The sequence below is a fragment of the Chiloscyllium plagiosum genome, unplaced genomic scaffold, assembly GCF_004010195.1.
Source record: "Chiloscyllium plagiosum isolate BGI_BamShark_2017 unplaced genomic scaffold, ASM401019v2 scaf_11148, whole genome shotgun sequence".
Lineage (NCBI taxonomy): Eukaryota > Metazoa > Chordata > Chondrichthyes > Orectolobiformes > Hemiscylliidae > Chiloscyllium > Chiloscyllium plagiosum.
Window position 1 is genome coordinate 1 of NW_025211549.1, and position 11,826 is coordinate 11,826.

Below are 11,826 nucleotides of genomic sequence, written 5' to 3' on the forward strand. Positions count from 1 at the left end.
CCAGCACTCTTTGCTTTAGCACAAATATTTTATCCATTTGTGGGATGTGGGCATCACTATCAATGTCAGCACTTGTTGCTTTTTCACTTGAAATGAGAGTTTTGTTCTTGGCCATATCGGAGGGCAGCTAAAGGTTAATGAGTGTCTGGAGTTTCATAAAGGACATTAATGAAGCAGATAGGAATTTTATACAATCAATGATAGTTTCATGGTCATCATTATGGAAATGAGTTTTACATTCCAGACTTTTTGACTAAAATTAATTTTTTGCAATTTCTCCAGTGGGTTTTGAAATAAAAACACAGAGCAATAGACTGGGCCTTTAAGTTCGCAGTCCACTGACATAACTGCTATACTATACACTACACAGTGAAAAGAATATGTCAGAGAGTTGGGAATCCTGTGCAGTCAGACTCCAACCTCCACTGCCGGCTGCAATTCGAAGGCAAACCTACTTCAGAATAGGGAACTTCAAAGTACAGCTTGCAGGGATAAGAAAAAAGTTATATTTGTAAATCAAACAGAAGGCAAATTATTTTTGCTCACTTCCTTTCTCTGCAGTCTGAGATTGCATAGATCCTGAAATGTGGGGCAAATGTTTTTGGTCTTTCTCATTCTGACATTGAAAAGTTTATTGAAAAATTGCCCCCACTCAGCCAGTTGCCCCATAGCTATTGGATGTGTTTTAAGTTATCAATTGGCTGTCAGTACCAGTGTGGGGTTGGTATCCCAACATCCAGTGTTATGATTGTCTGGCAGCTCGATGATTCCAACAGTATCTTTTGGAGTGCTGGCCAGTGTTGGGACAGAATTCTTATCCAAAGAAGAAGAAGTGATGAGACCAGGAGATGAGTAAGTTGGTAGGGTATGTGGTCAGGAGTTTTGGTCAGTGGAAAAGGCAACTGTGGAATTTCATGACCACTTTATCTGAAGTCCTGCCTTCCTGCTAATATTCAGCCCATAAAATAGGATGGATCAGCACAGAGAATACTGGTGAAACTCAGCGGGTTTGGCAGCATCTAGAGAGAAAGAAGCAGGGTAAACATTTCCAGTCCAGTATCACTCTTCTCCAGATGTCTAGCTTTCATAATATTTTGCTTTTCTTCAAGTAGGATGGACAGCTAACATATATCCTTACTTATCCAATTATTCCTCATGCCGTCATTCCTCCACCAATTATTCGCCTGTCAATTATCTAATCATTCAATTTCAACTATTTTCAAATATTTTTCAACCATTTAATTGCTACCAACAGTGAATTGTTTCTCAAGCAACCATTATATACCAAACACTTACCAATCAATCAATCTCTGCTAACTGCCTCCAGTTCTGGAAGTGATATTGGAGAGTTATGAATAAGGTATAAATGAGCGGTAGAGATAGAATAACGTTGTTGTTTTTATCACTATCCAACAGAACATAATGGATGCAAGGAAGTCGACTGAGTTCCAAACTATTGCAAGAAATATGTATTAAAATGGACAGTGGCAACTTAACATTTAGTAGTCACCGTACAGAAGTGTAATGGGCTCCAAATATTCATCTTCAGCTTTGCTCTATAACTTAACATGATATTCCTTTGCAGAGCTAAGCAATTTATCTCAGTCATGTGAAATGCAAAAGAACATGTGAAGTAAGGTATTATCATTGGGGCGGCATGGTGGCTCAGTGGTTAGCACTGCTGCCTCATAGCACCAGGGACCTGCCTTGGGCGACTGTCTATGTGGAGTTTGCACATTTTCTCCATGTCTGCACGGGTTTCTTCTGGGTACTCTGGTTTCCTCTCACAATCCAAAGTTGTGCTGGCCAGGTGAATTGACCATACTAAGTTGCCGATAGTGTTAGGTGCATTAGTCAGGGGTAAACATAGGGTAGGGGAATCGGTCTGTGTAGGTTACTCTTCAGAGCGTCAGTGTGGACTTCTTGGGCTGAAGGGCCTGTTTCCATACTGTAGGAAATCTAATCTTAAAAATAAAATCTGAGACACTTACTGTTAAACTCCAGATAATAAGGAATTAAAACCTTGGGTATGCTTTGATGAAACAAAGTACATGTCCAATTCCTTCTGTCTCTGTCAAATTTCTGAATAATCAGCTGTAAATTATCCCCTTCCTGCTTCTGTTCCTTGAATGTTTTTGCCGCAACAATTTTACCATTGCGATCGATCCAAGCAAGTCTCATGGATTTAGTGACATCAGAGACAGAGCAGGTCAGGGTAACAGAGCCTCCCTCAGTCACTGCATCAGAGGGTTCCGCTGTGACTGTGTAAACAAGAAAATCATTTAGATTTTAAAAAATGACTTGATCAATGAAAACATCATCAACATTTTATCCCCTACCTTTAATTGTGATCAGGTTAATGGTCAAATGATTATTTGATCCCTGAAAACATCTGTAAACTCCTGCATCTTCAAACAGGACAGGCACAATCCGCACACTGAAAAACCTGTCAGTGAAATTGCTCACTGGAGGGACCAATCGACTCCCAAAGTAGACCCTGTTTATGTTGACAGGCTTTGATTTGTAAGTGGAAGCTATTTCTTGATCTTCATTCTTTAAATGTGAAGACCAGGTCCATTTAGTTTTTATTATCATAGAATCGACTTCACAAATCAGCTCGAGTTCACTTTGATCTGTGACTGACCGATAAAGTGTGTATTTTTTATCATGTAAATCTGCAACAGAGAGAAACAGAAGACAATGTGTTAGACTGTTACAGTCACTGAGAAACACGGGGCGGAAATTCAATGAGGTCGAGTACCATCCTCTTGCCTTATGTCATCTGGGAGCACATTACTGGGCTAGTGAGATTGATTAGGATCTGAATACACTGGCTAATCACCTAGGCTATTTTTGAATTAAGTAATGGGTTGTGGTATAAGGTCTATCTTCCCTCAACATAATCTCCCTGTCCAAGTGATATTATTTCCACAAGGCCTAGAGGCAATATTTAATTGGTTAAATAAAAGCAAAATGTTGCAAATGCTGGAGATCTGAAATAAAAATAGAAAGTGCTGGAGTAACTCTGGCAACATCTTTGAAGAGAAAAATGGCATGAACAAACCCAAGTCCAATGTGTCTTGTCTTTGGATCTGAATTAGTTGAACTGCTTCAGCAATGAAACGTCAAGAAATGTCTCATAATCATTCTCTTGGATGCTTATTATCTCAATGGGATGTTATTTCATGGTCCAATGGAAATAGAAACATAGATAGGTCCAGCAAAGTTTGCTACATCAAAGAGTGAGGTCAAGTTTGAATTAGCCTCAGACCTTAAGCCAGTAGAAGAGCAAAGAGGAGTTAATTTGTTTAAGACAAGTAGTTGATCAGCTGGTCCTAATCACACATAGATACCAAATGATAGGCATTGACACTGATGCAGGAAATATTAGACAGTTTAACATTTGGTTTGGGGCTGGGAAACTCAAATCACCCCCTGCAACCACCAACACCACAGTCTCCAAACCACGAACACTAAACTACTTACTTAACGTAACCTGGCTACATCCTTACCCACATCCTACTAGCCCTTGATCAGATTACATGCTCTAATACTGTGATGATATCATGAAGGGATAAGGAAGATTAAAGTATGTCATGAAGGCATATCCCTGAAAATTATATTGACATTTTGTGTTTCTTGAAGGTATACTGACATACTGACTGTCAGGCGAGGAATGCTGCAGTGACTTACTCAACACCTGATTCCCCAAAGCCTGTCCACCATCTACCAGGCACAAGTTAGGAGTATGATGGAACACTTCCCACGAATGTGGATGGGTAGGGCTCTATCAACACCAAGAATTACTCGATAGGAGTGAGAGAGGCAGGGTAGTTGTCATGGGGGACTTCAACTATCCAAATATTGACTGGAATCACTACAATACGAGGTAAAAGCAATGACTGCAGATGCTGGAAACCAGATTCTGGATTAGTGGGGTTGGAAAAGCACAGCAATTCAGGCAGTATCTGAGGAGCAGTAAAATCGACGTTTCGGGCAAAAGCCCTTCATCAGGAATATAGGCAGAGAGCCTGAAGGGTGGAGAGATAAGTGAGAGGAGGGTGGTGGGAGGGGGAGTTGAAATGTTGGGCCACAGGGCAGTGTGGTTGATTGGTGCGGGTGTCCCGGCGATGTTCCCTGAAGCGCTCTGCTAGGAGGCGTCCAGTCTCCCCAGTGTAGAGGAGACCGCATCGGGAGCAACGGATACAATAAATGATATTGGTGGATGTGCAGGTAAAACTTTGATGAATGTGAAAGGCTCCTTTAGGGCCTTGGATGGAGGTGAGGGAGGAGGTATGGGCGCAGGTTTTGCAATACCTGCGGTGGCAGGGGAAGGTGCCAGGAAGGGAGTGTGGGTTGTAGGGGAGACGTGGATCTGACCAGGTAGTCACGGAGGGAACGGTCTTTGTGGAAGGCGGAAAGGGGTGGGGAGGGAAATATATCCCTGGTGGTGGGGTCTGTTTGGAGGTGGCGGAAATGTCGGCGAAGGTTGGTAGGGTGGAAGGTGAGCACCAGGGGCGTTCTGTCCTTGTTACGGTTGGAGGGATGGGGTCTGAGGGAAGATGTGCGGGATGTGGACGAGATGCGTTGAAGGGCATCTTTAACCACATGGGAAGGGAAATTGCGGTCTCTAAAGAAGGAGGCCATCTGGTGTGTTCTGTGGTGGAACTGGTCCTCCTGGCAGCAGAAACGGCAGAGGCAGAGGATTTGGGAATACGGGATGGCATTTTTGCGGGAGGTAGGGTGGGAAGAGGTGTAATCCAGGTATCTGTGGGAGTCGGTGGGTTTGTAAAAAATGTCAGTGTCAAGTCGGTCGCCATTAATGGAGACGGAGAGGTCCATGAAGGGGAAGGAGGTGTCAGAGATGGTCAAGGTAAATTTAAGGTCGGGTGGAATGTACTATAGATGGGTCAGTTTTTGCCCAGTGTGTGCAGGAGGGCTTCCTGACACAGTATGTAGACAGGCCAACAAGGGGCGAAGCCACATTAGATTTACTACTGGGTAACGAGCCTGGCCAGGTGTTAGATTTGGAAGTAGGTGAGCACTTTGGAGACAGCGATCACAATTCTGTCAGGTTTACTTTAGTGATGGAAAGGGATAGGTGTACTCCACTGAGCAAGAGTTACAGCTGGGGGATGGGAAATTACGATGCAATTAGGAAAGATTTAGGAAGCGTAGAACGGGGATGGAAACTGCAGGGGATGAGCACATTAAAATTGTGGAGCTTATTCAAGAAAAAGCTCCTGTGTGTTCTAGATAAGTATGTACCTGTCAGGCAGGGAGGAAGATATAGAACACGTAAGCCGTGGTTTACTAAGGAAGTGGAATCCCTGGTCAAGAAGGCTTATGTTAGGACAAAATGTGAAAACTCAGTTAGGGTGCTTGAGGGTTACAAGGAAGTCAGGAAAGACCTAAAAAGAGAGCTCAGAAGAGCTAGGAGGGGACATGAGAAGTTGTAGGCGGATAGGATCAGGGTTAACCCTAAAGCTTTCCATAGGAATGTCAGGAATAAAACAATGACGAGAGTTAAATTCGGGCCGATCAAGGATAATAGTGGGAAGTTGTGTGTGGAGTCAGAGGAGATAGGGGAAGCACTAAATAAATATTTTTCGACAGCGTTCACTATAGAAAATGAAAATGTTGGCAAGGAAGATACAGAGATACTTGCATCTAGACTAGAAGGGATTGAGGTTCACAAGGAAGAGGTATTAGAAATACTGCAGAGTGTGAAAATAGACAAGTCCCCTGGGCCGGATGAGATCAATCCTAGGGAAAGCAAGGAAAGAGATTGCCAAGCCTTTGGCATTGATCTTCAAATCATCATTGTCTACAGGAATAGTGCCTGAGGACTGGAGGATAGCAAATGTGGTTTCCTTGTTCAAAAAGAGTAGTAGAGACAACCCTGGTAATTGCAGACCAGTGAGTCTCACTTCAGTTGTTGGTTAAGTGTTGGAAAAGGTTATGAGAGAGATAGGATTTATAACCATCTAGGAAAGAATAATCTGATCAGGGCCAGTCAGCACGGTTTTGTGAAGGGTAGGTCATGCTTAATGAATCTTATTGAGTTTTTTGACAAAGTGACCAAACAGGTAGTTAAGAGTAAACCGGTTGATGTGGTGTATATGGATTTCAGCAAGGCTTTCGAGAAGGTTCCCCACAGGCTACACAGGCTATTGTACAAAATGCGGAGGAATGGGATTGTGGGAGATATAGCAGTTTGGATCAGTAATTGGCTTGCTGAAAGAAAACAGAGGGTTATAGTTGGTGGAACATGTTCATCTTGGTGTCCAGTTACTAGCGGTGTACCGCAAGGGTCAGTGTTGGGTCCACTGTTGTTCGTCATTTTTATAAATGACCTGGATGATGGCTTAGAAGGGTGGGTTAGTAAATTTGTGGATGACACTAAGGTCGGTGGAGTTGTGGATAGTGATGAAGGATGTAGTAGGTTGCAGAGAGACATAGACAGGATGCAGAGCTGGGCTGAGAGGTGGCAAATGGAGTTTAATGTGGACAAGTGTGAGGTGATACACTTTGGCCAGAGTAATCGGAATGCAAAGTACTGGGCTAATGGTAGGATTCTTGGGAGTGCAGATGAGCAGAGAGATCGCGGTGTCCATGTACACAGATTCCTGAAAGTTGCCACTCAGATTGACAGGGTTGTTAAGAAGGCATACAGTGGTTTGGCCTTTATTAATAGAGGGATTGAGTTTCGGAACAAGGTGGTTATGCTGCAGCTGTACAAAGCTCTGGTACAGCCACACTTGGAGTATTGTGTACCGTTCTGGTCACTGCATTATAAGAAGGATGTGGAAGTTTTGGAAAGGGTGCAGAGGAGATTTACTAGGATGTTGCCAGGCATGGAAGGAATGTCTTACGAGGAAAGGCTGAGGGCCTTGAGGCTGTTTTCGTTAGAGAGAAGAAGGTTGAGAGGTGACTTAATAGAGACATACAAGATAATCAGAGGGTTAGATAGGGTGGACAGGGAGAGCCTTTTTCCAAGTATGGGGATGGCAAATACGAGGTGACACAACTTTAAAGTGAGGGGAGATAGGTATAAGACAGATGTCAGAGAGCAATAAGGGTATGGAATGCTTTGCCTGCATCGGTAGTAGATTTGCCAAGTTTAAGTGCATTTAAGTCGTCATTGGACAGGCAAATGGACGCTCATGGAATAGTGTAGGTGGGATGGGCTTCAGATTAGTATGACAGGGCAGCGCAACATCAAAGGCCGAAGGACCTGTACTGTGCTGTAATGTTCTATGTACTTCTATATCCATTCCTTCAACTGCCAACACTCCGTAGCAGCAGTATATATTATCTACAAGATGCATTGCAGAAATTCACCAAAGACCTTATAGAGCACCTTCCAAACCTTTGAAGACTTCCTTCTAGAAGGACAAGGATAGCAGATATGTGGGAACACCACCGGCTGCAATGTCACATGAAGAAATGCACAGTTAAACAATGATCAATGTGGCAAGTTGCTTGGTATTCCACATGCCACACTAAGAGCACCATTTCATAATGCAGCTGAATTCATTCTCAGGAAAGTTTTACACTTGGTCAGGGTCCAATTCATCTGGGATCATTGTTACGACTACTAACAAACCTGCAGAGGCGTCCTGAAAACCTATATCCATTATGTCTACAGTCTTTATAACTCTCACATTCCTGCCTCACTGTTAGGGATAAATGCTTTTCAAGGATGGCTGCTCAGAGATAATGTTGACACATTCCTGGGACCAAGTGTACATATAAGGTAACACACCCTTCCACCAGAGTCATTGCGCCACAGACAATAGGCCTTCTCAGTTTTGAATACTTGGATAAATCTGGAGGGGTCTTTCAGAGCAGGTGGAGTCCTTCAATATAACTAGTATGGCACTGGCTCCAACATACATGTGTCTGGCTGTCTCCATGGACAGTTGTGGGTGCTATGGCGAAACAGGATAAATCAGAGAGGTGTTCATGTGGATCAGGGTGATGCCTGTCGGATTGAACTGGGAGTGTGGACCAACTGATAGTCAGGTCTTCTGATGGGGCATCATTGGATCTTCAGGAGAGTCAAGTGCAGCAGGATTCTCAGTGACTGCCAGAAATACACAAAGACCTGTACTCCCTTACATTTACCATTGACGCTCAGCATTAGCAGCAAGATGATAGGAGAATAAGAGACAAGAGAAACAAATAACCAATTTAAATCACAAGGGGTCTTCTCCTCACAACCCCTGGCAATGCCTACCTTCACTCAGGTACAGTAAATGAATGTCTCTGAGTATAAGACACACTGAGAACATTTCAAAGTCACTGGTTCCATTGAAATAATGTCCCAGAAAAGACCCAAATCTTGATCAGTGTCAGCGCCTTCAATCAGCTTGTACTTTCAATTGCATTGGCCTTAATTTTATTTGATTGATGGTTTTTATTTTTGTTTTATGAACTGATATAAATTGAAATGATTCTAGCAAATTCTCCTGATAGGTGGCATGAGTTCATTAATTCTCCATTTTATGATATCAATAATCAGAACAGAGACAAAGATCATATTCTGCATGAGAATCTGACAGTGTTAAAGTGCTCACTCTATTTTGTGGGGAATGGTTTTATATCAGTGACTGTTGACCATCTACTTATGGTAGTTTTGGACTTACTCTGATTCACACCAATGTTTGTTTTTCCAGTGAGAATAATGGAGTTCTTTTCCTGTACTTCCCATGTATATAAATTCTGATTTTCAGCTCCAGCATGTCTAATGATGAGATAGACTGTGTTATTCAGTTGGATCTCATTAGTGTTGATCCTCCTGTTTTCCTGAGAAGAGTTTCTCTGTTTCCACTGAAGGTTGATGGTGTCTGAGAGTCTGGAGATGGTGCAGCTGAGGGTGATGTCACTGCCCATTACAGGCCACGGTGAATCCATCTCAACTGTAAAACAGAGACATGAAGCGTATACATCTCATAAAGCTCTATTCAAATTTGTATTTGTCTCCACATAGAGTCAGATGCTGACTAATCATGTTTCGTGTTGATCATTCACATTTCTCAGTTGTTGTTCACAGATGATTTCCCTTGGCATCCCCCTATTCCTTTTCTACCTGCAGTTTCTTGGCAATATTACCCAAAGACATGGCTTGAAATTAGTGGAGATTCTGAAAGTTTTGCATATTCTCTATGCTGCTTGTTGGAAACTCAAGATGGCTTTTCTGGGGAAGGTTATTGAACCACTTGCCAACCAAACATTAGTGAGGCCATTGTCCTGTCTTCACCTGAAATCAAGACATTGGAGCTGGAAGTCCTGCCCAGCAAGAGTGTGTGCTTTTCTCGGAGTGGGGTAGCAGTGCTAATGGTTCAGAGTGGTCAGAGGCAAGGGTGTAAGGGATTTCTTCCAGCAAGCACCCTCTTGTCTGATATCCATTCCCTTGTCATTGGTACTGGCTGCCATTGATCAATGGAGTGAAACCCAGCCCCAACGTGACTTCCTGCCCAATGATTGACAACCTTCATGAACACTGCTTGGTGACAGGCCCTTCTGCTTCTGAGTTAAACCCAGCAGTGTGGAATGAGACTCTTGAATTATCTTGAAGTATTCACTTAAAGGCTGTATCAGTTGTAATGAGGTCAGCTTGGTGTATGTCAAGAATATGAGATTGCTAATTGTCACCATTAATCTGGTCCAATCAGGGAGCCCTCACTAATAGATGACAACAGGAGTGTCAGACATCATTGAGTCATAGAATCCCGACAGTGTGGAAATAGGCCATTTGGCCCAACAAGTCCACACTGACCCTCCGAAGAGTAACTCACCCAGACCCCTTCCCCTAACCTGTTACACTACATTTCCCCTTACTAATGCACCTAACCTATACATCCCTGAACACGACGGGCAATTTCTTCACCTTTGACACCTGGCTCTAGGGGAGATGGATCAGAGTCAAGGACTCTTCACATGGAAATAAAAGGTGACATGCTGATAGGATACCAGCCCCTGTGGAGTATTTTGAGGCAGCTTGACAAAAGGATCAACCATGGCTCTACCTGGCCAGAATGTGATTATGGTGAACGTGAGAATGCAGCAATGTTTGAGTGAGTCACATTGCACCCCATTCAGTGCCTTTCTGTCCCAACGCTCAGTCCCTCCAAGTGTGGAAGATTCTATCCATTGGGTCAGCTTCCATATGTCTACTCATGACACTCTGATCAGTATGTCCACCTTCACTCACATTTGCTTCTGTGTTGTCACAATGTTGATATTACCTCTACTCTTCGATAAGATGCAATTTGTTCCAGTTACATAATCAAAAGGCCAAAGTCATCATCATCATCGGCGTTCACATTGAACACCGTACTGATACCTGCAGCTCTATCTCTCTCCGTGGCAACTTTCTCATCAATTATATGAAAACGGAGAAAAGATTGAGAACAAAAGCTAATGATAAGAATCAGAATTAATTATCCTCAATCCATCCACTTAATTTAATGACCAGACCGTGTTTACTATCTTTTTTTTTAAATTGAGTTAGTTATTCTAGTTTAGGTGGTTAAATATTGAGAAGTATAGATTAGATTCCCTAATGTATGGAAATAAGCCATTTCTCCCAACAGATCCACACCAACCGTCTGAACAGTAACCCACCCAGACCCATTCCCCTACCCTATATTGACCCCTGACTAAGGCACCTAACATTATGGGCCATTTAGCATGGCCAATTCTCTTGACCACCACATCTTTGCATTGTGGAAGGAAACCCAGGCAGACCTGGGAAAAACGTACAAACTCCAGATAGACAGTTACCTGAGGCAGGAATCAAACTCAGTTCCCTGGCACTGTGAGGCAGCGGTGCTAAACACCGAGCCGCTGTGCCACCCGCTATGAAACCGTTTCATTTTTGATCGCTGTACCAAACTCCATTCCCTAACTGCTGACACCATCTCGCTCTCCTTGGAATCTTTGAGATTAACTTGGACAGTTTGCAAATTAGAGTGTATTTGCCCTGTGATTATAGAGGAAAAGGCTAAGATTGAATATGGGAACAATAAACTACATCATGAGTGATTTAAAAAATCACATGTTGATGAGCAGACTCTGGAGAGAGATGCAACAATTTAGATCTTACCCTAACTCTATGCAGCTGAGAGAATGTAAATAACCTGTTATCTTAAATGGGTTTGGATCCCAAAAAACTCTTCTTTTATAACAGTGGATGTAAAGTCTATACAGTTGAGCAATATTAGTTTAAGAGATCATTTAAGACTGTGGAATAAAGATCACAAAAAGAGATGCAAGAGTGCTAAGTCTAAGTCTATCTCCAATATAGCACATGAATACATTCTTCCCATTCAAAGATCTTAAACTCCAGCAGCCTCACTTTAATAAGATAATTGACCCAGTCTCATCTAAGATTCCCACCACTACAATAAAGAGATTGAGTTTCCAATTCCTATTTGTACTATGGCTCAATAGGAATGGATTCCAACAATCTATGAATTTCCATGGATTGACAGAAAATCATTTTATTCAACCCTTTCCACTCCTTCTTACTTACCTTTGATCACAAATAGCTCAATCTGCTTCAGGATCTTCTTAATGGGCTCTGTTTGAGTCCAGGTAAACAATCCACCAAGTTCAAAGCTAGGATTTCTGATTAACAGATTGAGGCTACCGTAGTGCTCATGCATTCTCTGAGAAATGTCTGGTGTATCACTGTAATCTTCATTCCATTTTACAGCCCACTGCAGTGGATGTAGTGTACATGGATTTTAGTAAGGCATTTGATAAGGTTCCCCATGGTAGGCTTATGCGGAAAGTCAGGAGGCACGGGATAGAGGG

The 11,826-nt window shown here is 42.7% G+C and overlaps 1 protein-coding gene across 1 annotated transcript; it reads right to left on the minus strand.

The window, feature by feature from the left end:
* Window positions 1–1,905: 1,905 nt before the first annotated feature.
* LOC122547072 lies at window positions 1,906–11,702 on the minus strand. The gene is made up of 4 exons (XM_043685654.1): window positions 11,543–11,702; window positions 8,652–8,924; window positions 2,340–2,675; window positions 1,906–2,261 (listed from the first exon to the last, which is right to left on the minus strand). Exons 1-4 carry the CDS (start codon window positions 11,673–11,675, stop codon window positions 1,966–1,968), a joined length of 1,038 nt encoding a protein of 345 aa, XP_043541589.1. The 5' UTR covers window positions 11,676–11,702; the 3' UTR covers window positions 1,906–1,965.
* Window positions 11,703–11,826: the final 124 nt, after the last annotated feature.

What these genes read in the sequence shown, in the direction of transcription:
- LOC122547072 (XM_043685654.1), bottom strand. Translation starts at nt 11,675, where the DNA reads ATGCATGAGCACTACGGTAGCCTCAATCTGTTAATCAGAAATCCTAGC. An exon ending in TGAGCTATTTGTGATCAAAG is followed by an intron (nt 8,925 to 11,542) that starts GTAAGTAAGAAG and finishes TCTGTTTTACAG; the next exon opens with TTGAGATGGATTCACCGTGG. An exon ending in AAACATTGGTGTGAATCAGA is followed by an intron (nt 2,676 to 8,651) that starts GTAAGTCCAAAA and finishes TCTCTGTTGCAG; the next exon opens with ATTTACATGATAAAAAATAC.